This window comes from Chiloscyllium plagiosum, unplaced genomic scaffold (assembly GCF_037043375.1).
Source record: "Chiloscyllium plagiosum isolate Xiang-an unplaced genomic scaffold, Cpla_swu_hap1 HiC_scaffold_17, whole genome shotgun sequence".
NCBI lineage: Eukaryota > Metazoa > Chordata > Chondrichthyes > Orectolobiformes > Hemiscylliidae > Chiloscyllium > Chiloscyllium plagiosum.
Window position 1 is genome coordinate 40,729,743 of NW_028270155.1, and position 27,197 is coordinate 40,756,939.

General features: G+C 39.3%; 1 protein-coding gene across 2 annotated transcripts in view; it reads right to left on the reverse strand.

Annotated features, from left to right (window-relative positions):
• vstm2b (V-set and transmembrane domain containing 2B) overlaps nucleotides 1-27,197 on the reverse strand; it is a 66,988-nt gene that overhangs the window by 38,287 nt on the left and 1,504 nt on the right. For both annotated transcript variants that reach the window (XM_043706888.2, XM_043706887.2), the window contains exons 2-5: nucleotides 26,693-26,865; nucleotides 24,937-24,969; nucleotides 23,986-24,352; nucleotides 17,554-17,583 (exon numbers count right to left, since the gene is read on the reverse strand). In XM_043706888.2, coding sequence (XP_043562823.1) covers nucleotides 17,554-17,583; nucleotides 23,986-24,352; nucleotides 24,937-24,969; nucleotides 26,693-26,865 — 603 coding nt within the window. The remainder of the gene's footprint in view (nucleotides 1-17,553; nucleotides 17,584-23,985; nucleotides 24,353-24,936; nucleotides 24,970-26,692; nucleotides 26,866-27,197) is intronic.

Genomic DNA, 27,197 nt, shown 5'->3' on the forward strand with positions numbered 1-27,197 from the left:
TCAGAACACAGAGCTCTAAAAAAGACTTTAATTGTGGTTCTGCCCTCATAGACTGATTGACTCAACCCAAGGCCTCAATTATCATTCAAAAACTACCATCTGCTTGAGTATAGGGTTTCTTCCAGACTTACCAGAACCAATTCACAGATATTGACTACGTAATAGCCAACATTGCTCTTCCTAGTGTCATTGTGTCTGTTGGAACCCCTTTAATCAACAATCAACTTTAACTAACCTCTAGACCTGACGTCACAAACAAACAAAGCTTGTCTGGCCTGTTCTTTTCCTTTTACCAGCAGCTCCCCCAAAGTTCACAAGTCATTTCCAGCTCAATTCAAAACTGATAAAAAAATATAAATAAAAATAATGAAAACTCAGCATTTTCTAACAGTCAACAGGCTTCTTCCATTCACTGCTAGGGAATAATCTTTCTCCTCTGTTACTCACATTCTAGGAATTCCCTGGCTGTGCTCTAGAGGCATGGCACTCATCCACAGATGCAATCAATAAGCACATCGACCTGGACCTAATATACCGGCCACTGCAGCGGACAGCTGGAACTGACAACCGGAAGCGGCAGATACAAATCACTATAAATGCCGGAGGAAACATCGCAGAAGCGCTTCACAGGAGGCTTCCAAACACTGAGGATGTCACCTAGACAGGGGACGAAACGTCTGCAACACAAATTCCCAGCTCGGCGAACAGAACCACAACAACTGGATGGGAAACCCAGAAATAAATGGTAATGACTATCACACTGGATATCAGGCACCGTTCTCCTGGTGCATCAGTGCTCTAGAAGCCTGTTGATGTTTTTTTTCCCATTTACCTTTACAGAAATGGGAACCAAAGTTAATTCCTGCAAAGTGGTAAATTTAAATACTTAAACCTTTAATCATATTAAGTGATATAGCAAGCCACATTAGGAACTACATTTATTTTTCCACATGGCAGGACCTTGCATGCATTAAGACAGAAGAAACTGCAATGAATGGTTGTAAGCCATTTCAGTAAATAAACAAATCACTGATCAATATCAAATTGTATGTAAAACAACAAATGGCAGTGAGCAAGTTCAAAGGTGCTACACAAATCCCAGGTTCATAGCATCAATTGCTTGAAATATCCTCTTGTGATTCATGATGTTATCAGAATCTCTCACCCATGTAACTACTTTTAAATTCACTTGCAGCCATTTATTATCAAAGCAGTAGCACCAAAACAGATTTCCATTTCCTTACATTTATCGCATGATGTTCTATGAAATAATGATAGCCCATGTGTTTAGTCAGAATTGTAACTAATAGTGTGTGCAGCATTCTTTCGAACTATTGTCTAAAATTGCAGATGGAAGAGGTTACAGTTAATGATTTTTATAAAATTAAATGGTGCAATGGCTTTCTTTTATTGAATTAGCATTGAATTAAGAAAAGAAAATCATTATCATCAATCTGCGTATGACAGGAAGTGTCTGAAATATGACAGGCTGTTTTGTTGTAATGAACAAATCTGGATAGTATTGAATTTACATCTGTCGAATTAAAATATATGTTTCTCAGTATTACTCAACATGAAGAAACAACACAGTATATTCATAGGACATCATGTTTGACATTTATAAAAAGGAATAGATATGATACTGAAAAAAATTCTCATTCACAACAACTTGTGACTGAACACAACCAGCACTTCATATGAAAATAATGAAAGAATATTCAGAAAATATAGGGTAAAACTAATGATTTACAAGGGGGCTGTGTATTTGATTAATGTTGCTTTTATTGCCATTTCCAACAATTTCAATATTGAAATGTTGAACAGAACCAAAGATGTACAAAGGGAAAGAGAAATTTGGTCATCAGGCAAATTTTATATTCAATTTTGAAGAATCAAATTTGCTGGAAAATGTGCTACAGACATTTGTTGATGGGTAACAATGTAATAGCAAGGAAGACTGTTTTCAAATCAATGCATTAGTCTAGAAATGGCTGTCTGTGGGAGTATGAATAATGAACATGACCTCAACTCATGGAAGTTTGGCTGAATTGGTGACATTGTCACTTCTGACTTCTTAAGTCAAAAACATTTGGACTGGAATGGTTATTCTTCCTATCTGAACAGGAACAGGAAATTCATTCAGTGATATTGACAATATTCTTTCTTCAATCAACACTGGAACAAATCAATTAACTGGCTACTTATCTCAATGCCATGAATGAGGTTTTGCTGTGCATCTGTAATGAAACACAGACTACATATATGTCCAAATAAATCCTTTCAACTGTGAATCTCATGGGAAGAGGGTCTTGGAGATGATAAAGCAGTGTTAATGTAACTGGTCTGGTAATCCAGAGGTCCAGGCAAATGCTTTGGTGATAATAGTTGAAATCCCAAATAATTGTTGCCTTTATATAACACTTTTGACATAGTAAACTATTGCTAGGTGCTTCACAGAATCATTAAAAGCTGCAATATGTGATAAATTACTATTTATATACATATGTTTCCTTTCTTATTTTTCTTTACAGCTATTTTAAAATAATGAAGAACGTTGGATGAGCACACTAATTTTTGTTGCTAATATATAAATAAAAATTTATATATTAATGTTTTTAAAATGACATACTAGATGGGTGACCTGAATGCACAAATTTATCTGAGAGAAGTATCAAGAGATATTGATGGAGTTCATTAGAAAGCAAGTGGATTCTTGAGATTTCACAGGAGGGTCACTCCTCAGAGATTAATTGCTATGCACCAGTTTCAAGAAACCACTGTCAGTAGGCTGCTTTTCTTTTCATTGAGACTACATATATGTCCAAATAAATCCATTCAACTATATGAGTCTCATGGGAAGAGGGTCTTGGTGATGATGAAGCAGTGTTAATGTTTTTAAAATTACATATTGGATGGTTGCTTTTCTTTTCATTGAGGCATACTACTTTTGAACTCAGAACAACTAGTTGTTTTTCTGTTAAGAACTGTAAATGATCTGAGAGATGTACAGCTGACTGGTGACTTTCTTTGGTTCTTAAAACACAATGGCCCAGATTTTGTGATGACCAGACTCTTATTATTCCAGCATAGATGGGAGTTGCACATGGAGACCACACTTTGAAGGAATTTTCCAGGAAATTGAAGATTTCTACATGAATAACACTCCAAAAGTTTCCATTTAAATCAGAAAATTCAGAGGGTTTTGAAGAAACTCAGTGAATAATTATTCAACAGTAGTTAGATGCTTAAATACAAAACTCCTGAGTAACTATTCGACTGAATCCATACTTAACTGCGCACACCCCCAACTACACCTCCATAGACTACTCGTCCCCTCCCAAAGCATGTTCTGACCCTCTCTGGACCCAGCCTCCCTTCCCTCTGCTCCGGGCATGAAAACTCAAAATCTGCTTCAGAACCAATACCTATCACCTGACCCCTCTTACTCATCTTCACCTCCTGTGAATCCCCTCCTCATCCCTGTCAGCTTCTGGGACCCAATACACCCCCTTCAGCTCCTGGGACCTGACCTCTCCCTCCTGACTCCCACTCACTGGACCCAATGCCCCCTGACCTGATATCCACTCTTGCCCGTCCCAAAGGACCTGTTTTCTCCCACCCACTCTGACTTACTGTTAACACTACAATCCAAACCAGCTTGCATCCTGGCACCCTAGACAACTGGCATCCTACTTTCCTAGCACCCTATCCAAATGCAGCTTATTGCCTGGCACCCTACCCAGTTGACACCTTGCTTAATCTGGTTCTCCATCCAACTGGACCCTACTTACCTGTCACCTTACCTGTTACCTCCCAGCACCCGAACCTTACACTTATGTACTTATCCATTTATAGCAGTTCTGAAAGCTTTTTTTAAATTGCAAAATATGGCAGCTGACTGCTGTGGACGGGGACACAGTTTGCTGTCTTCCAAAGGTTCGGTGCTATGAAAGAACTGTCAGGCTGGAAGTACAGCTCCAAATGTCTGAAGGAACCCTTGCCAGAAACTCCTGTTAAAAATGCAGAAATCTCTCCTTTTGTTAAAAAAGAGATGGAGTGGAAATCCAAGTGAGATTGCAACTTCTTGGAAAATACAACTCAGTGACTGTGTGCACTCACATTTTTTTCCACATCTATACTCTTTCCCTCTTTGTCCCCTCAGGGTGATGCCTTATACTGCAACATGATTCAAGGGATGACAGTATTTCTCCATTTCTTAGCCCCTATTTGCCATTCAGCAGGAAACCAGTAAAATAGCAAGTGTTTGCTTTACCATGGAGGATATGACAACAAAATCTTTTGCTTCCATCACCAATGCTCACAAGAATGCAGCTTGTAGGAAAGACGATGGGGACCTTATGTATAATTGTTCTTCCTACTTTGGGGATATTGTGGTCGAATGTAATAACTCACTGCTGCTCGAACTGAAAACAGATGAACACATCACGGATATGAAATGAAACTTGGTACTACTTTGCTGTGTATTATTCAGAATCCTCCAAGATTTGAACAGGGAAATAATTTGTTTTATTTTGGATGTCCTGAAAATGCCATAGAAATATAAGTGTCCACTTCTGAAGAAACGATTATATATTGAACCATTAATAGAAACTCGAACTCACAAGCATAAATTAGTGATCATGAGGATAAATTCAGTTTGGAAGGAGATATGAATTAAGTGATATCCCATGCATCACTATATCTGAGCATTGTTCAATAATTAAACCCATTAATTTCAGTGAAATTGAATATTACGTGGTGCAGTGTGTGGTCCAACCCTAGCTACATTTTGTGTTATTTTTCGCCACAGAAGCACTTCATCAAAATGAAAATATAATAATTTAAATCTTTAATCTCTCAGTGGCTCATATACTAATAGGTAAAAACAATGACTGCAGATGCTGGAAACCAGAGTCTAGATTAGAGTGGTGCTGGAAAAGCACAGCAGTTCAGGCAGCATCTGAGGAGCAGTAAAATCGACATTTCGGGCAAAAACCCTTCATCAGGAATACAGGCAGAGAGCCTGAAGGGTGGAGAGAACTCATATACTAATATATAGGACTTGTTGATTAAAAACAGATATCATGCACTATAGAAAGAACATTTAGTATAAAGTGCTGTATATTAAAGAAAAACAGAAGAATCACCAAGTTCCATTTTCCATTTATGACATTTACACACAACCAAAGTTAAATTTCATGGTTTTGCATGATAAAGGCATTTTCCTGTATGTGTCTTTCTCTCAAATGCAGAGAATGCTGTACAAACCAATTTGCTCTAAGAATTTTTTTTAAGGAAACAACCATACTAACTTTGTCACAAGAATCAACCTTATTCTCCAGATTAGTTTGTGTTTTAATTTGGAATTAATGGAATGGACTTTTTGTCAAATCTAATCCTGTTGGTTCAGCGGAATTCAGGTGGTTAGACACAATAAGTGGCCACAATGAGATAGCACCTTCAATTCCATTGGGGTTGTAATTTTAAACTGCTCTTTTAAGCTAAGAGTAAGCCACATTGTCCTATTGAGGAAGACTTTGCCTAATTGAGACAGAAACATCAGAGGCATGATGATATTGGGAATGTGTGGTAGAAGGAGAAAGAGGCTATTTAGTTAAGGTTTATTGCAGGAAATAGAGTATCCCGAGCCAGAGATAAATGTGAGAGCAAATAAAATGCAGTGCAAAAGTCTTTGGGGCAGCACAGTGGTTCAGTGGTTCAGTAGTTCAGTAGTTAGCACTGTTGCCTCACAAGACCAGAGACTGGGTTCAATTCTTGGTGACTATCTGTTTAAATTTTTTAGGTTCTCTCTGTGTCTACGTTGGTTTCTGTCAGGTGCTCCGGTTCTCTCCCACATTCCAAAGATGTTATTTGGATTAGCTATGCTAAATTGCCCATACCATCCAGGGATGAGTAGGATAGGCATAATAGTCACGGGAAATGTCAGGGTTTGGGGGGGGGGGGGGGGGTTGCGTCTGGGTGGGGTGTTCTTCAGGGGGTTGGTGTGGACTCAATGGGCTCAATGACCTGTTTCCACATTGGAGGAATTCTATGATTCAATGTTTTTAACTGGACAAGCTTGTTTTTTGAGTTATAGAACGACAGATAAGAAAGGCCAAGTGAAGTATACATCCTGTGTGATGTCATGGACATACGATGTTACCTCAACAAACATATCTGCAAGAACTGTCACCAACTGCACAATTGTGGGCTCTGGGTTTCAGAACATGAGCAGTGTCTGAGGTCACAGTCATGCATGCGTAAATCAGATAGCATGTATAGGGAGGTGATCACACTGCAGATTAAAAGCATACAGGCATTAAGGGAATAGGTGACTACCAGGTGGATTAAGAAAAGCAGGCAAGTAATGCAGACGTCATTTGAGACTATTGTGCTTCCCAGACAGAATTCTATTTTGGAAAATGTTGAAAGTGATGGTTCCTCATGGGAATGCAGCCACAGCCAAGCCCATGGAGCCATGGATGACTCAACTGCACACAGCAGAAGGAAGTAGAATGGATGAGCAATGAATATGAAAATTCCATAAGTCAGGAGATCAGAAAGGAATTTCTGTAGCATTACACATGAAATTAGGGTGATGTTTTGCTTTCTTGGTACCAGGGTTAGCTGCAGGACATCCCTCTGAAGCAGAGAGGATCACTTATGGTCCATATTGGTACCAGTGACACAGATAAGAAGAGAAGTGAATTGCTGAAGGCACCTTTCAGGAAGTTAGGAAGGAAATTAGAAAGTAGGACCTCAAGAGCATTCATCCTAGAATTACACCCAGTGCCATATGCCAGTGAGCATAGGAACAGGATTGATTGATTGATTGAAGACTTGGCTGATGAACTAGTGTAGGAGGGAGGATTGCAGATTTCTGAGGAATTGGGACTGGTTCTAGAGCAGGTGGGACCTCTACAAGCAGGACTGCTTACAACTCAATGGGACTGGGACTGAGACCGTCACAGGAGGATTTTCTAATGCTGCAGAGGAAATCAAGAGGTGACCAGATCACTGCAGTAGATGGAGTGAGGGAAGCCCAATTGCTGCAGTGTTGATGAAAGCACACCTAGTAACCCATAATCGTGCTGGAATTGTAGATTCATTAAAATATTTAAATAAGAAGCCAGTTTCTTGAAAGCAGCAGGTCTTGTGGTGCAATGGGTAGCAGCCTAGCCTCAAAGCCAGAATCTTCAGTGTCAAAACCCACCCTTGTACTCATGACCAAATGCATCCATTACATGAACAAATTCAGATTGAATCTGCACATTCCAGCACACATAAAAAAGTAAATAATAAGAGGTGAAGACATTGCTGGTCAGACATCTTATGGAAAACATGTTAGTGCCTCTGGTATTACTGTCCCTAGCTCTAACAATAACATATATGTATAAGTGCAAGTTGTCACAGCAACAAGGGGTCCAAGAGTGACCTGTAACATGCCAACATGTCCTGAGAGTGATTTGCTCATCTACTTTCCAGTCCAGCCTCCATTAAAGTCAGAATGAAGTCAGGGGTTCATGGCGTTAAGACACCCTTTGATGAGTCTTCCCTAGTTAAATACAGTGACGCATAGTTTACCTTTGTTTCCACCAACAATATCAGCATAATTTGGGCAAAGTTGGCCAAACTGGATTACACTTTTTTTTTTGTTTTCCATTATATTTCATGTTGATTTAAGATTTACTTCACCTGGATCAGACACAGTCTACAAACCTATTCGCCCAGGTTGAAATTATGTGATTTCACTATTTGCTGTGGTTCAGGGAAGTTACTCAAATTGCCTCATTTGCTGAGGCACTGCAGTGTACCTTAAGCACTCTTAAATGTATGAATGAATACTCTTTGATAATAGAAGATGAATAATTATGTTTTATTGCCCTGTCTGGTTACTCTGGTTATCGCAAGACTTTACATTTTTGATTATGTTTGTGATTGAGCAAATGAGTTTCATCAGCAACTTGAATTGTAACGTAACCAGCATGATTTTGTGCATTTCCCAATGCGTCCAAAGTCATGAATCTACTGATATATGCATGTATACCTAAATAATCAAAATGATCTCCCTAAATGTTATTGGTTTTGCTTAACTTAATTGCTCAGCTGGAATCAACAGAACAAAAAATGTGAAAAATAAAAGACTGATTAGTCCAGACTTCAGAGAACTGCACTTATTGAATTCCCTATGGAATGTTTCATGTTGACAGCATCATCAAGAAGGTTTATCATCCTCAGTCCACACTGAACTGTGCGCTAGAGGATAGCAACATAAGCAGTTGTTCTGCCACTGTGGTGGGTACTACACTTCAGCAACCTTTCTCTATATTCCTTGTGGATTAAAACAGTTATTGGACAAAATCATTTTGTCACCTTCTCTTTGTTTCCTCTTACATACTGAGTTCCTTTTGCTGCTTTTACTATTTAGAATACTTTTAAGCATTAAATCTATTTTCAGCTGTCATCTCAAAGGTGAAAACTTAATTTATACTTCACCTTTGTGTAACTCACACCTTCTTAATAATTTGCTTACTTCCCCACTTCTTTATCCATTTTCATGATACGTACTCCAAAACTCTTCTCTTTTGTTCTTTCATGGGGTGCAGGTATTACTGTGCTTTATGGAAGGTGTTTTCCATTTTCACAAAGTAGGAGAGGAAAGATTTGGAAGGGACCTAATGGGTAACTTTATCATGCAGAGGATGGTGCATGTTTGCAATGAGCTTTCAGAGGAAGTGGTGGAGACTGGTGCAATTATAACATTTAAAAGGCATCTGATGAGTATATGAATAGAAAGGGTTTAGAGGAATATGGGCCAAATGTTAGCAAACGAGACTAGATTAATTTAGGATATCTTGTTGACATGTATGAGTTGGACCAAAGGGTTTGTTTCCATGCTGTACAGCTCTATGGCTTTATGAAATGGAAGAGATGCTGTAACCAGGAACCTTCTGGCATTTATCTCAGGATAATCCAGGGGGCCCTGCCCCAGCCTAATCACTCCTCACTCCAGCAGGTCAGACCAAGGAGGGTGCACCTGCACCTGCATAGGATAACCTGTTACCCTTCAGCCTTGTTATTTCCTCTATCATTCTTGAGTTTCTCACAGTATAGGTAAAGTCAGCATAGTCCTATCAGATCACAAGGTTGCTCTCTTATTAGAAAGAGATGACTGGTGGTGGTTTTAACCTGAGGATGACCAGACCTCAGCTGAGGGGAGAGGTTGAGAAGGAATGTCCTTCATGCTAACCTCAGCCAGCATAGAAATTGGACCCAGGCTGTTGACGTCACTCTGCGTCACAATTCAGCCAACTGAACTAACTGACCACAACCCACAAGTCGCAAGACATCGGGAGTAATCTTTGTATATTGTGACACTTCTATTTCTCATAATCATTCAGGACTTGTCATCAATTTTCTGACATCGAAGCTTCCTGTGTAATCAAATATCTTCCTTCTGACTCCTGCAAGAGATTGCAGCACTACTTCATTTTACTCTCCTTTAATGCATCCTCTCTTCCTGCTGATATTACTGGTATCTCGGCTGAACAAGCTGTGGTAGGTCAGGAAGCAATATGACAATAGTCAGAGGGTGACCGCAGAGTTGACACCAAGGTCCCCATCTATTTAATTTGTGGTTATTAGGGTGTCCCTTTAGTTAGCCAACTAACCATTACTCACCATTAATTCCACCCAACCCAAACAATGTTTCTCCAACTTTCAGGAACTGCTTTTTTAGCGCCAATGCATTTTCAGAACCAGCTGCAAAAAAGGGTATGAATCACTTTTGAAACACACACCAGCACCTTGTACCCTTTCCAGCTGACCCACCATTTTCACCCAATTACCCTCAGCCAACCAAATATGACCATTCCTGTCCTCCTATTAGTACTCCCTTGCCTATCACCCTCAACAAGCCTTATGTAAGACCATAAGACACAGGAGCAGAAGTAGGGCATTCAGTCTATCGAGTTTGCTCTGCCATTCGATAAGATCATGGCTGATCTGATAACGCTCCACTTTACTTTCTCGCCTTTTCTACATAACACTTAATTCTCCAACTCTCCCCTCTGAGCTTATCGCATGACCACTGGCTTGAATCACACCCAGAATTACGCAGCGATTATCAAGCATTTAAATCTGAGCAAGCATTTGCTCTTTGTCTGTTTTCTAATATTTTGGACTGGTCCAAAGAAAGCTCACAGGATACATCTAATTTCTTTTGTTTGATTTTAATGTAAGTGAAAGTGTACAGTAAAACAGACACTTTCCTACATACCTAGATTAAACTGACTTTGCGTGGGGCTAGTTCAATACTTCTGACATTTCAAAACAGAACAAATGGAGAGCTTACAATCTAAGCCACTTGCCCATATAATTTGAGTATATCCCTGAAGAGAGTTAGCCCAGCTATACCATTGACAGCACCCATGGCAGTTTTAGTTTAACCTGCAGCAAAGAATGTACTACATTTGGGAGTGGACTATGTATGCTTTTCCATTATATTTTGTTGCACTTATACCACCAATCATACTATTTACACAGCTAGAACAATTTAAGAGAAATAGTTTCCTCAACACACTGTAAATATAATCATTTCAAAGGCATATGTTTAGTACCTCAATTATTACAAATATAGTGAAAGGAGAGTTTCCTATATCCCTTGATATAGGTTTCTGGACGTATTTTGTCTGCTTGTTTGGGTTTGTTGCTGAGAAATCAGTGGACTGTGTTCATTGGGTACCCAATCTTTTTGAATACATGGTCTAGGTGATTTTCCTCTGTTCTGCGCAGTTTTGCATAAGCACTACGCAGAGCAGAGGAAAATCACTTATACCGTGTATTCAAAAAGAATAAGTAACCAATGAACACAGACCGCCAATTTCTCAGCAACAAACCCAAACAAGCAGACAAAACATGTCCAAAAACCCTAGCCACTCTCCCCTACATCAAAGACATCTTGGAAATGACTGCCAGACTACACAGACCCCATGGCATCATGGTAGCCCACAAACCCACCAACACACTAAAACAGCAGCTAATGAACTTGAAAGACCCTATACAGATAACAAGCAAAACTAATGTCATTTATAAAATACCGTGCAAGGACTGTAACAAATACTACATTGGACAAACAGGCAGAATACTAGGCATCAGGATACATGAACATCAACTAGCCACAAAACAACAAGACCATTTCTCCCTAGTATCCTTACATACAGATAAGGAAGGACACCACTTCGACTGGGACAACACATCCAATCTAGGACAAGCCAAATAGAGACACCCACGAGAATTGTAATAATTGAGGTACTAAACATATGCCTTTGAAATGATTATATTTACAGTGTGTTGAGGAAACTATTTCTCTTAAATTGTTCTAGCTGTGTAAATAGTATGATTGGTGGTATAAGCATGGCATTCCAATGAGAATTCTATCAATAAACACATTGAGTTAAACCCCAACTACTACCCTTTGAGAGAAAGAACAGGAAGTGACTTCAGCACAGGAAATGACATCACTATAGGAGATCACATCACCAACCCAAAGAACGCCAAACATATAAATAGAAAGCAGAAATTATCAGCAGTGCTTCGCCTGAGGCCCACTGCAAATGTTATCTAGTAGGGTGACAAAATGTCTGGAAATGAACCTTCCAGCTCAGCAAGCAAACCTACATCCAGAACCTCAACCTGACCTACAAATCTTTTCAAAACTCGGTCAGCTTTGTCAACACCTTTAGCATCATATATACCTCAATCAAATCTCCTTTCATTCTTCTAAACTGAAAATTATTTAATTGTTTTTTTTCTTTCAGGAGGGATATTCTTACACTAGATGCACTGAGACAAAATTTATTGGCCTCGTTCCAGGATAAAGGGGTTGTCTTATGAGAAAGAAAAAAACTGTAATTTGTGAAGATTAGTTATAGGTCAAAAGACGGACAAAATTTAAAACAAAGCAATGAATGACTAAAAACATATAATAGAGAGAAAGGAATGTAAGAGAAAGCTGGTTAGAAATATAAAAACAGATAGTCAGAATTTCTGGAAAGTACTTAAAAAGAAAAATAGCAACGAACGTGAGCATTGGTCTTCAGTAGCCGCTGAGTGCATCTGCAAACTAATAACTGGAAACAATGGAAGGTGGATATTATTGCATAGTTGTTTTATATCTGCCTTCTTCATAGAAGACATAAATAACATCATAGAAATACTTATATATCAAGAGGTAAAAGAGACAGAATAACAAAACAATTACAATCACAAAAGAAAGAGTAATGAGAAATCTGAATAAAATAAAGGCTTACAACTCATCAGAACATAATGGACTTCATCCAATGGTTCTAATATTAATGGATTAATTAATTAAGGAGAAGATAGATGCATTGACTTTATTTTTCTAAAATTTCCTTGATTATGCAAAGGTTCAATTAGTTTAAAATATAACAAATGTTATTCCTCAATTCAAGTAAGAAGATAACTGCATACCAATTAGCTTAACACTTGTCACAGGCAAAAGGCTAACATCTACTATTAAGGAGATTAGAGCAAAGAAATTCGAAAATCTTGATGCAATTAGACAGAGTCAAGACAGTTTTGTGAAAGAGAAATTGAGTTTGACTAGTTTATTAAAGTTCTTTGGGAAAATAATAAGAAACTTGGTTAAAGGGGAATGTGTACAAAGATTTCCAAATGGTATTTGATAAAGTTCTAAATCAAAGTTAACTGCATAAAATAAAAGCTCATGGTGTAGGTGTTAACAAATTATCATGGGTAGATGATTGGTTGGCTAACAGAAAACAGAGAATAGGGATAAATGGGTCCTTTTCAGGTATTTTGTTTTGACCAGCAGACTGCCACAGGGATCCATGAGAAGAACTCCTGATAGATAAGGAGGTATATTGTGAGGAGGATATGAATCTACAAAGGAATTTAGATAATGTAAGTGAATGGGCAAAGATTTGGCAGGTAGACTATAATGTAGGAAATTATGAACATGTCCACTTTGGCAGCAATAACAGAAAAGCAGTTTGTTATTTAAATTGGATAATGCAAAGCTCTGCAGTACAGATGGATCTAGATATCCTGGAATACCAAACATAACTTGTTAAAAAAAACAGCAAGTGATGAGGAAGGTAATTAAAATGTTCCTGTTTATTTGTTTACAATTTATGCAGGTGATTTGGAGTTGGGGACCAAGTGTAGTGTGCCAAAGTTCGCAGATGATACTAACATGAATGGTAGAGCAGAGTGTGCAGAGGACACTTAAAGTCTGTGGTAGGAATATAGATAGGTTAAGTGAGTAGGCCATGGTGTGACAGATGATGTAAAATGTTAGTAAATGTGAGGTCATCCATTTTGGTAGGAATAATAGCAAAATGGACTATTATTTAAATGGTGAAAAATTGCAGTATGCTACAGTGCAGAGGGACCTGGGTCTTGTACATTAATCACAAAACAATGGTTCACAGTTTGCAACAGGTAATTGAGAGGACAAATGGAATATTGTTTTTCATTGCTTGAAGAATGGAGCTTAGAATTAAGGAGGTTATGCTGCAGCTGTTTGGGGTGCTGGTGAGGCCACATTGTTTGTGTACTGATTTGGTCTTCTTATTTGAGAAATGATGTACTGACACCAAAGGGAGTGCAGAGAAAGTTCATTAGGTTGATTCTGGAGTTGAGGGAGTTAGCTTGTGAGAGGAGATTGCATAGACTGGGACTGTACTCACTGGAATTTAGAAGAATGATTGGGGATCTTATAAAAACATATCAAATTATGAAAGCAATAGATAAGATAACAGCAGGGAAGTTGTTTCCACTGGCGGGTGAAACTAAAACTCGGGGGCATAGCCTCAAAATAAGGGGGAGCAGATTTATGACCAAATTGAGGAGGAACCTCTTCACCAAGAAAGTTGCGAATCTGTGGAATTTCCTGAAGTGAGGCAGTTTAGGCTACCTCATTGGATGTTTTTAAGGCAAAGATAGGTAGAACTTTGAACAGCAAAGGAATTAAGGGTTATGGTGAGTAGTGGGAAAGTGGAACTGTGTCCATGAAAAGATCAGTCATGATCTTATAGAATGGCGGAGCAGGCTCAATGGGCCAGATGGCCTACTCCTGCTCCTAGTTCTTATGTTATTATATTATTGCGAGGGGAATGAAATAAAGAAGTAGAGAAAATGTAATTGTACAGGGGATTGTTGGGACGATATATGGAGCTTTGCCTCTTTATTTAGGTAAGGATATAATTACAGTCCTTTCTCTTCACTGAATTAAATTTGAGAAGACCTTGCAGTGCAGGTTCATGCTCCTTGAAAGTGGAGTCACAAGTAGATAGAATAGTGAAGAAGGCATTTAGTATGCTTTCTTTTATTGGTCAGAGCATTTCATATAGGAGTTGGGAGGCCATGTTGTGGCTGTACAGGACATTGGTTAGGCCATTTTTGGAATATTGTGTGCAATTCTGATCTCCCTCCTATAGGAAGGATGCTGTGAAACTTGAAAGGGTTCAAAAAAGATTTACAAGGGTTTTGCCAGGGTTGAAAGATTTGAGCTAAAGGGAGAGGCTGAATAGGCTGGGGCAGTTTTCCCTGAGTGTTGAAGGCTGAGGGGTGACCTTATAGATGTTTATAAAATCATGAGGGACATGGATAGCGTAAATAAACACGGTCTTTTCCCTGGAGTGGGAGATACAGAACTAGAGGGCATAGGTTCAGGGTGAGAGGGAAAAGATATAAAAAACACCCAAGGGGCAACATTTTCATGCAGAAGGTGGTACGTGTATGGACTGAGCTGCCCGAGGAAGTGGTGGTGCTGATACAATTACAACATTTAAAAAGCATCTGCATGGGTATATGAATAGGAAGGTTTTAGAGGGATATGGGCCAAGTGCTGGCAAATGGAATTAGGTTAATTTAGGATATCTGGTCAGCATGGACGAATTGGACCAAAGAGTCTGTTTTTGTGCTTTATATCTCTGTGACTCTATGACTTTGTAGCTACCTTCCTATGGATGCTTGTACACTATGCAGAATTCAGAGATCCAAAAAGTTACCTCACCACCAGCTTCACAAGGGCAATTAGGGGTGGGTAAGAAATGTAGGTCTAGCCAGTAATGCCCACATTTCATGGATGGGTCTAGAGAAGGCTCATTCAACTGACTGCTGATGGGGTCATCTGAAAAGGAAAGGTTCCACAGGTTGTGACTGTGCCACTTTGAATTTAGAAGATTTGAGAGTAGATCTTATTGAAACAAAGATCATGAGGGAATTGACAGGCTGGATACTGGAATATCATTTCCTCTTGTGGGAGAAACCAGAATTATTGGAACGAATTTAAAAATATGAGGTCTCTCTTTTAAGAGGAGAATGTGTTTCTCTCATGAAGTCATTGCTCTTTGGTATTATTTTCCTTAGAGAACAGTGAAGGTTAGGTGATTGAATGCTTTTAAGGCTGAGTTAGATTTTGGTGATTGACAAGAAATCAAGAGTATTGGGGGTAAACATGAAAGTGAGTTGAGATCACAGTAAGATCAGCCACAATCTTATTGATTAGTGGATGTACTCGAAGAACTGATTGGTCTACTCTTGCTCCTAATATATATGCTTGTATGATTTTAAATACCCTTCTCAACTTCCTCTCAATCTTCTCTGCTCTAAGCAGAATAAGAGTTGTACCTGAAACGTTGACATCTCCACCTCCTGATGATGTCTGACTTGCTGTGTTCATCCAGCCTCCTGCTTGTCTACCTAAGAAGAATAACATACTTTCCCCCATTTATCTGCCATGATCCATTCTTCCTGGCAACATTCTCATAAATAAGTCTGTTCTGTACCCTTTCTAAAGCCTTCATGCCTTTTATATGGTGTAGCTTCTGGAAATGGATATAAAATCTCAACTATGTTTTATAAAGTTTGACATTACTTCCAGTATTGGTATTCAAAATATATGGATGATACCATTCACTTTATTAACTGCTCTATTAACTTGCCCTGCCATCTTTGATTAATGGTCAAAACTCCCAAGTCTCTCTATCCTTGCACGCCCTTTAAAAATGTGTATGTTATCTGTCCCCATTTTTCATAACAAAATATAACACTGTCCATTTTTCTGAATTCATAAACTCCTCCACCAAGGTCCAAGCCAGCGATATCTATTCTCTGGTAAAAAAAATCAATCCCCCATCGAACCAGCTGAGGCAACTTCTGCAAAGGTTTAGACAGCTTTGACAACAGTATAGAAGTTATTAAGAAGCAATATAAAACAAAAAGCAAATGTGTTAGAATGCATCTGGAGGGGAAATACAATCTCAGGTTTAAATTCTCTTTTGTGTTCTAAAAGTGGAAATTTCTGTGACTGAGATAGTGAATGAAAATATATCCCTAAAAATTTCCAAAGATTTGGCATAGACAGAAGTGAAACAACATTTTATTTCCATTTGTGAGACAGATCATAATAACTCACTTTTATAGTAATTTATTTTGAGATATTGGGTCAGCTTCAAAATATAAAGAAGTATTTTGCACTTGATCATGATTAAGTCTGGTGATATTTTCTTATATTACAACAGTGACTACAAATCTAAAATACTTTGTTGACTGTAATGTGGATCGGGATATTCTGAAGCCATGAAAGCAGCCAAATAAATATAATTTTCTCAAAATATTTTATTTTTCTTTTGTAGAAGAATGGTTGGAATTATGGTACATGATTCCCAAATACTAGTAACAATCCCCAAGATCCCTAAGATTTCCACACTGTAATCTAATCTAAATCTAAATTATAAATAATAAGAAAATGGCATATGACTTATTAATTATAAGCATGTAGCCTCAAACCAAATGGAAATACACAATGAGAAACTCAACAGTTAAAAGATCCAAGAATCCCAATCTACATACAACAGAATTTTATATTTAGTCTTTGTAAATTAACAGCCTTAATAATAATATATCCTGGATATATAAAATGCCCTTATAGGCAGTTAGGAAGAACTGAAAGGAGGACACTTGGTCACCTGAGCATCATGTATGCTAATCACAGCACAGAGACATAATATGGTTAACTTACTTGCCTTGATTGAGCCATTTTTTATTTTTTGCAATTTTGACAGTTCTAAGATGTATCACGAAATGGAAATATTACATCATCTTATGTGGAAGAGATCTGGCTATGAGGCTCCTCTTATCTAGAATGTCTTCACTGTCTTGCAGTTGAAAATATAGCAATGTTGTGACAGTGGAAGACAGATTAAAACATGAAGTACCTCAATTGGAATAAATACATAAATATATTTTATAAGAAAATCTGTAACATTCCTATAAACAAATGGATTCAGACATAAGAACATGCCTATATACAGATATCCCAAAGAACTAAATTTTCTTTACTGAAAATGTGAGATTCAAGTAATAATGCTTGGCTACACAAATATCACAATACAAAAATGAAGAGAACATACGCATTTACGTTAGCTGAACTAAATATAAAGATTTTAACTCATACAATGTTATTTTCAAAGAAGTCAAACAACCTTGTATGATTTGCCTTACCTGAAGTTAGCGTCTGCGTTGGTTTCCCATCTGGAAGAAAGCAAATGCATGACAATGTTTAAGAAGCTGTTGAGTTCTCAGTCTGTCTCATAAATGCATTGTTTCTATTCCTCTTGAGATTTCCATATTCAACATCATCCATTTTGAGTACTGTACAGCAATATTGAAAAGGGTAAATGCCTTTGAAAACAAAGAAGAGGAAATTGATGAATGTGGAGCTTGGCACGAGGCTGAAACTCTTCAGCTTCAACTCAGACAAAAAAACATTAGTTTCTCGGCAAAAACAGTGCCAATTTTTTCAATCAGTCTGAATTTTTTTGTGTCGTGGCAAGTGAAGTGTTTGGAGTAGGACTGGTGGTCCTTGCCTTATTGGCTAGTTCCACTTTAATGAGGTGATGAATGTCATACTGAGGTTGAGTGAGAAGCAGGAGGGATTTTCTTGGAATTTTGTTGTACTTTCCATGGCAACAATTTAGTATCAAGCACAGAAACCTAAGTTAGAATAATGTCAGACACAGAATAAAGCTCCATTTACATTAGTTTGATTATTTTTCGTTAATGCAAGTCAGAAGAGAATTCTTACTGTATCAAAGTTTGATTTCTCACATTAATCATCGGTGTAACCTTTTTGAGTTTTGATTGCCAAATTAGTGCCAATTAATACTCAACTTTGGCCATATTTGTGTCGAATGCCTATTACCCTCAAAAACACACACAACTGGGGCCGTTAGTCGGTAGAAAGAAGACAATCATGCCAGCAGCTTGGGCTGGATTCAAATCAAGATTTGAAGAGAAAGGCCAATGCACTAATCAACTGAAGCATCTTTTAAAAATCGCTCGCAATCACTACATATTTCCAGTGAAAATGATTAACTTTGGAAGAAAAGTTGCTCTGGAACTATCTCAGCCTTGAAAGGATTAGAATAAATATTGTCTCAACACCAAACTATTATTTGAAAACCGACAGCAAATTACACATTTCAGAAATGTTACTGCATTTGTGCTTGCATGTATGCATGCTTGTTTAGTTTGCATGACAATGCATTTATATTGATAAATCAGCTTCCTAATGCCAAGGGCAAAATGGTAGATTCACAAAAAATGAAGTTTGCGATTCTGTTGCCGAGAGAAGTGGAACAATTTGATATTGCAAATGTTTTAATCTGTAAATCACTTAATGAGTTCAAGGACACCTCGGACAGCCAGACCTACTCCAAGCACTTCACTTCCCACCACACAAAAAAAATCAGAGTCAATGGAAAAATGGCTCTGCTTTTGCCAAGAAACGAAGGATTTTTGAGTTGAAGCTGAAGAGATTCAGCCTTGTGCTAAGCTCCACATTCATCAAGTTCTTCTGTTTGTCTTCAGCCTGTGAAGTGTTAAAAATCTCATCTCACTGTTGAATGTTGTGACAGCAACATAGATCTTGCAACATACATGCATTGTTGTTACACCAGCTTATGATGGTTCATGCAAGAGCCAATTGATTGTGAGACACACTGAGTGTTGCAAATAAGGATTCTGTCTTGGTTTCTCTTATGGCTTTGGCCATTGTGTCTTTAGTAAGTTTGTATCAACCCGCGGATTACCTGGAGGACTTTTGTGACCACACTTTGAGAATCACTGAATAAGTGGAACCAGAGCAATGGTCTCACAAGATCCAAATTAAACTAGAATAAATATAAAGCACCTCTATTTGTTGTATATGTCTTGTATTCTTGCTGTTATTTGGAAAGAAAAACCCTTCTGTATCAGAGTCCTTGTTGTTAGTTATCTCCAACATTTGCAGATAAGATGTTATTCTAAATAGTGCATCACTTTAGCTTCCTGGTGGACTCACTTGAACTATGTGGCCAATGTGGAATGGAGTCAAACAGCCTGGGGACATTCTAGATTTGATTTTTGGTGTTCACTGATTGCAGCCAGCTACTACAACTGGCTTCAACACATCTGGGATAGAAAGGAGAAAAATCAACAGGGGTCAATATTGAGATACACTTGTCAAAAAAATCAGTTCTGGATATTAGGTGAGGAAGAAACTGGGCTCAGCTGTGATGCCCACAATGAATTGCACAGCAATTTCTCAAAGGAAGTTTATTCACATCTGTCATAAATCTAATAGCTAGGCTGAGCTCTTAGCTCTGATGACTCTAACTTCCTTCTTTTAACAAATAACAGTAAATAACATACATCTTCATCTGCTGATAGGCTGTAAATAGTTCCATAGATTTCAGTACACTATCTTGAACTTAAGTAAATTTTGAAAGTAAACGATCAATCTTATGACTTATTTTTGCCATAGTTGACCAATGGAGTTCATATCTGCATAGAAAGAAATGCATCCAAAATCTTGATTTTTATATGATATTTCAGCTTTGGGGAAGTGTTTACTGTTTTGCCTCCCAACTGAAATGCACAGGAACTCATATGACACTGTACAATGTCCATACTTCAGCAGCAGTCTGTAGGACACTGGATAAGTATTTCACTGTCACTTGACTTCACTACCAGTTTTAACAATATTTTTATTATATATTTCAAGAAGTATGACAACATCAACAAATGGGCCAAACAACAGCTGATTCTAGCACCAATCCAAAGAACACATAACTTAATTGAAGTCTCCATCTCTCCAAAAGGTGACTTTAAGGCAAAAGGAGCAGACCTGGGTATGAATATCATCAGGTAACCCAGGAATAGATGACACTGACAATAAATGGCAAACCTCTCACCACTGAGACAGTAGACAATGCCCTAGACCATTATACAAGATAACATGTCAGACATTACTTTCCTTCAGGGTCCTACTCAGACACTAATATATTCTACCACTTTGAATCAACGTGTGCATAACTAGCCATTTACAAAGCTTTTTCATTTAAAATGGCTCTGTTTTTCTTAAGTCTACCAGCTTAATATTTCCCAAAGTCATTATGCAACCACTTCTGTGTCACTTATCAAATTATTTTTACTGCTGAGTGTTAACCTCATTTACTCTATATTCTTGTAGGACTAATTGGGGCATTATATTCAAAAAGTGACAGAGAATTCCCTTACAGGGAAAGTGTTTAAAAGGAAGCAGGAAGTCAGGGAGCATTCAGATTTGACAGTGGAAGGTAGCAAATTTGACAGTATCTTGGAACAACTTTATCTCATAGGGGTAACGCCCACTCAATTTTAAAGTCTATTCTCCTTTCCTGCAGAGTTATCACAGAAACCAATGGCATAGAGGATGAAGCTAATGAAGAAGAAAGTAAAGAGGATCACCTGAGTCACAATTACAGGATATTGCCAGGAGTGTAAACTATCTTCCTTACTGAACAACACTGCTGGTAGGAGGGAGACAACACAAACCGAACAAGAAGAAATCAACATGAGGCAAGGGCCACCTCAGTTGCTTATACAACATTGGGAGCAAGATCACTTAGGTGGCACTGAACAAGAATACTAGAATTGAGGAAAAGCACTAGTAGGAAAGATTTACACAATTGTGATTCTTTGCAACTATTATCTGAAGACAAATCAAATGCTGAAATGGTACTTTGACATTCAAAGAGACTAGTCATACAGGGAAGGATGCATACATTTAGTGCTGACTTACTAGCATAGTAAAGGCAAAGAGGGTTGATATGGTGGGATGGATAATGGACTGAGAGAATTAATTGAGAAACAAGGAAGTACTCAATGAATGGCATGACACTAGGAATCTCAAAGGGACACAAGGGTCTTGGGTGCTTGTCCAGAAATGCCCAAATGTGGCAGAGTAGATTAATAGAGTAGTTAAGAAAGCATATAGGACTCTTGCTTTTATCAGTCATGGATTGAATTCTAAGTGCAGCGAGGTTATGTTCCAGCTGTACACAATGTTGATTAGGCCATAGCTGGAGTACTGTGTGCAGTTCTGAATACCACACTATAGGATGCATGTGATTGCACTGGAAGGGGTGCAGAAGAGATTTATCAGGATGTTGCCTAGGATGGAGCATTTTAGCTATGAAGAGATACTGGATAAGCTCGGGTTGTTTTCTTTAGAGCAGAGAAGGCTGAGAGGGGACCTGATGGCGTTGTATAAGAGTACAAGGACCAGGGTGGATAAAAAACATCTGGTCCCCTTAGTTGAGGGGCCAATAACAAGGGGGCATAATTTTAAAATGAAAGACAGGAAGTTTAAATGGAACTTGAGGAAATTTATTTTCAAACAGAGAGTGGTAGGGTAGTTGAGGTGGAGGCATCACAAACTTTAAAAGGTACTTGGATGAGCACCTGAAATGTCATAATGTTCAAGGCTATGGGCCAAGTGCAGGAAATAGGACTAATGTAGATGTAGAGGAGTTTTGTTGGTGCTAACTTCATGGGCAAAAAGGTCTCCACTGCTCCTGTTGTGTACAATCACAGGGATTGTTAGCAAGAGAACAGAGGGTTGATGTTGTCATCCAGAAACCATCCATTATTTTGATTATATCCCCTATGAGGCCAAAGGTGGCTGATGAAGGAGAAAAACACTTTACCAACTTTCTGCATATTAAGATTTAATGTTCGAGATTTTCTGATTGTTGCCAAACATCGTTTGCACATTGAGAGAGTTGAAACTGGTCCTCTTGATATGATTGATTTTATGTTCTGTAGACACCCTCAAAGCAACATGTGTGCCATTGACTTAATCCAATGTTTTAATAAAACTGGTGTCTCTGTCTCAATGTGTCTTGCTGTATTGCCAAAGGTAATCAATTGGCTTGCTCACGTTCACAGAATCTCAGTAAGCTGATCAATGCATGTCTGTAATGCACACAAGTTGATATCATGTAAATCCTTTGTGGCTGCTTGCAATGATCCTGTGCTATAGACACTGATAGTCACTTTCATAACCATTGACAATTCAATGCACACAGTTTAGCATAGCTTTAGGTCATTTTGCTGCAGAAAAAAGTTATTTTGTTGCTGCTTTGCTGAAATACATAACAACAGAATAGCTTTCATTAGATCTTTGTTGCTCGTAAAGGGTACATTATTCTATAGGGAAAATGGGTGGACTTGGTGTGCTGCATCTTCCTGATGTAGTGACTCTCTACAGCTCCAAACTGTGCTGCCCCTCCTTCTCTATGATAACTGGTCACAATCATAAAAGGCTCCCCCCTCACCCCACTTAAAGTGTAGCTCAGTGGCTATGTTGCTGGATTCAAGTTTAAACCCTACTAACACAACTGTAGAAACTAAATTGAATGAAAACTGTCAGGAATAAAAAGCCAGTAATGGTAACCATGAAATTACTGGATTCCTGTAAAAACCCATGTGGCTCATTTGTGTCCCTGGGGAGAAGAAATCCACCTGCCTTGTTTCCTTAAGGAATTTCAACACATGCTGATGTTTTCTACGAATACCTTTGATTAATTTTTAGTACATCATTTCTGCAAGTTTCCAAATATTCAGTAATCAATATTATTACCACTTAATTGCAAAAACAAAAAAGTCAATTTATTGGTGAAATCGTTATTTGAAAGTAATTGACGTAATTTTAAAAGGCAAAATTCCAAACAGGCGAATAAGTGCTATTCTTTGCCCAATGGTAGTAATTTTACATCAAACACTTCTGCGTTCAAGTCACACTCCGGAAACTTCAGTATATAATCTGGCTGGCGCTGTCAGTGTTGAGGGAGTGTTGCACTGACAGAGCTGCCATTTTTCAGTTGAATTCTAAAACTGAGACCACATATGCTCCCCCAGCTGGATGTAGAAGATCCCATGGCACTCGAGGAGCAGGGGAATTCCCTCACGCTCTGCCCAACCCAACTAGAACAGACTAACAACTCATTGCTTTTTTGGGAGATTAGATTAGATTAGATTACTTACAGTGAGTTCTTCCTATATACCTTTGACATACTACTCTATGGCTACATTTCCGAAGTACTTCATGAAATGCGGTATTCTGTAAAGCCCTGGAGTTGTGAAAGACAAAATTGAAAACACCAAGTGCTTCCTCCTTAAGCAAACCGGTGGCAATGTGATCAGACACACTCTGGTTAATCTCGACAATTGCGGACGTGGTAGCAGCATTTACCGAGGCATTCTGTGGTTATGATATATATAATATAACCTGCATGTGCGAACTCATTTAGAAACCCGGCTTAGTTGATTTGTGACGAAACATCGCCGAGTTGATACGTTCTCCGTCGGTGCTACCAGACCTGTTGAGCCTGTCCATTAACATTTCAAATCTCGAGCACAGTGTTTTGTCAATTGTCTGCATTAATTTGATTAGCGCGCACGCGCACACACACACTCGTGAATAATGCATGCTTTAGGTCTTTTTTTGCTGCAGAAAAAGTTACTTTGTAGCTGCTTTGCTGAAATACATAACAACAGAATAGCTTTCATTAGACCTTTGTTGCTCGTACAGAGCGAGTGCCCACACGGTGGCAATGTAAGCTAACTTACCGGAGGTGTGCTGTCCAATCATGGCTGCGTTGCCTGGGGGTGGGGAGACAGAGGCGGGACTGGCTGAGGAGACGGTATCGTTGCCAGGGCCTGCTTCTGCCACTCGCCTCTTGTCTGAGCCCGGTACCGAGGTGGAATGCACGCTTCCCCTCCGGGGTCCGTTACTCTGAATGTGGGAGACAGCTTCGGCCGCTTGCATCTCCGGGCTGTAGCGGGCTAAGACCCGTAAGGTGGCCTGGGCTTTGTGTTCCTGAGTTTCGTCGTCGATAAAGTCGGTTACTCTGCATTCATAAACACCCTCATCCTCCTTCTTCACGCCAGAGAGCCGCAGCTTGTGCGAAATGTCATTGCCCATCACCCGGACAGTCTGTAGGCAACAAAAGCCTGGATCAGAACAAGGGGCTCCAAACACACGAGCATAAGATCAGCCTCAACACAAGAAACAGAACTGAAACAGTATAAACTAGGCAGCGATCAGCATGAACAATGAGAAGAGCAAAAAAAGTAAATTAACAATTAAACCCGTAATGCAACACTATTAATGGTCCAGTCTAGGGAAAAGAAACTAAATATAGGATATACTTTTCATTTTTTTTTTACAAAACTAATAGTTTTAATAATAGTGCAAAATAATTACTGACTGGGTTGAATTATGCCATTTTAAAAATTATTTAACTGAATGAAATGGTAAAGTATATGAGAAGTGAGGATATGAGCTTTCTCTTTATATCGCTGCGGTTACTAGCGGCTAGTTTTTACGCAGGGATTCTGTAGATAGGCGAATCCAGCGTGTTCCCAGTTATTGTAAGCACTGAGCAGCGAATGAGCGTCGCCAATGTGGCTCGTTCGTCCCCACAATATTCTGTGGCGAGCGATGGGCGAGCAATGCTTTTTTAGGATTACTAACAGGGGCATGTTAATTAATAGCACGAACTGGAAAGCAGCACTTACGCTGATTTTGGTGGCATCTTTGTTGATTGGTACCTGGAACAAGTAAAGAAATTGTATCAAATCCCCCAGGCTAAGGAATCAAAACTGAAACTTAAATCTTTCTGACAGACATGAGCAGGAGGGAAAGGTTATTAGAAACAAGAGTGAAATGTCATTTCTTGATCTTGATCTCCCCCCGCCCCGATAATTTAGATTGCCATGTGCCATAAATTATGCATTTAACCAGTGTTCCGATTCCAGCCCGTTTTTATCACTTCTGGAGTTAGGCTTGTGTAGCATCAGCAATTGTAATGTGATTAACGCCGCTGATTGCCAGCACATTGGAATTTTTCAATTGTATTATACATAATAGTGTACTGATGCAATTACAAACGTATAATTGATATATTTCAGTGTTGCCATCTTCTCGATTTGCAAATGATTAATGCACGTCTGAGGGAGCGAGTGTGACAGGTTCTCCATCAGTGAGAAATTACCGAAAGGGATCAAACTGAACTCGCCCTGTCACAGAAACCTGGGCCTTTCAGTTGAACTCTCCTCTGCCCCCAAACTACCCACAAGATTGATGCCCTGTCTCATTGAGGTAAAAACAATGACTGCAGATGCTGGAAACCAGATTCTGGATTAGTGGTGCTGGAAGAGCACAGCAGTTCAGGCAGCATCCAAGGAACAGGGAAATTTCGAAGCTCCCTGGATGCTGCCAGAACTGCTGTGCTCTTCCAGCATCACTAATCCAGAGCCCTGTCTCATTGCCCGAAGAAGGGAGATGGATTTGGACCAACCCTAGAATGAAGGGGAGACTCCGATTCCCAATCTATACCTATTTTGTTCCGGATATCTTGGCTGGGACGTTCTCATATGGGAAGCTTGTCTGATTTGGAGACAGCTTTAGAATGCCTTTACACCACTTGAATACGGAACGGAGTAAAAACCTTAAGATTCCCATTCTGAGACTATCCCGCCGTGGTTCTCTTGAAGTTGTTGCGCGGATATTCTCCCGCTCTCCCCATACCTTCACCGTGGGGCCGGTGACAAGTCTGCCCTTATGAGAACACTAGGTTCAATCCAAGGGACTGGGTGGCTTTTTACCCCAGACTTTCTGCTTTCCGGGCTCTTAATTGCCTCGCTCACCCACCCACCCGAGAGGTTCTGCACTCGACTTCACGGGTTAGCCGCGTGTGGCAGGTAGCACCATAAGCTTGTGCCCGCATTGGGTTTGAAATCCTAACATATCCCTAGCTGTTGTTGAAACCGAGAACATTTTCACCTAGCTGGATTTTCTTCAAGGAACCCTAAACCTGACACTCCTGCTCTATTACTACATTAACAATTTGGCGCGATGGTGCATTTTCACTCTGGGGCAACTCTGTGCGTTTCCATCTCAAGCTTTAAGCCACAGTGAGCTCCGCGGAGTCTGCAGTTCGTCGCATCTTTATCAGCAGCGGCTGGTCTCAAATATTGCTCTGACTTTGAAATGTACTATTTCATGTTGACAGAAAGATTTCTACCACTGGCTTTCCGGGATTCTTTCTCTTTAGCTATTGTGAGCTGTGGTAAAGGTGTTGACTGGAAATAAACTTAGCTCTCTTCCTCTTCCCCCCCCCCCCCTCAACCCCCTCCACCCCACAATCATTAACGGTCAATGCCACGTTGTTATAATGGGATTTCTTCAGCTTAATGCTGTTGTGAGTGGTTCGGTAAATGCCTCGGAGGTGAGTGTCTTTGCCTCACCCAGGTTCGCCACTCTTGCCCTTACCTTGGGCCTGGCTCCCTGGGCACCGCGTGCCATCTCCCGGGGGGATTGCTTCAGGTACCACCACTGGATCTCCAGCGAATACGAGGTGGTCCCACTGGCTCGGAACGCGCAAGACATCTCAATGTCATCGCCTTCTTTAGCAATCACATCCTGGGGTACTTCAAGAAATTTTGCTGTCAGAGAAAAAGAAAACCAGGGAAGATTATAATGCGATGGTTAACAAAATTAAAACGAAGTCTGGTGGTCTCCCCTCAATCAGTGCGCGGTGCGGATTTGGAGGGTAACCTACATGGTTTCAATTCTTATCTAAGTCATAATTTAACTTTGTCCACAACAGGTATGAAATATTTCAGCCAATCCCGATTAGTCATCAAGTGTCTTTCGTTTCTGTCTCACACGAACTACATTATAAAATCACCCACATTATATCATTACGAATTAAAATCTCCCCCCCCATGCAAAACCTTCCGCTCGCTCCAATTTCATCCCCAAATGCAACTCTGAA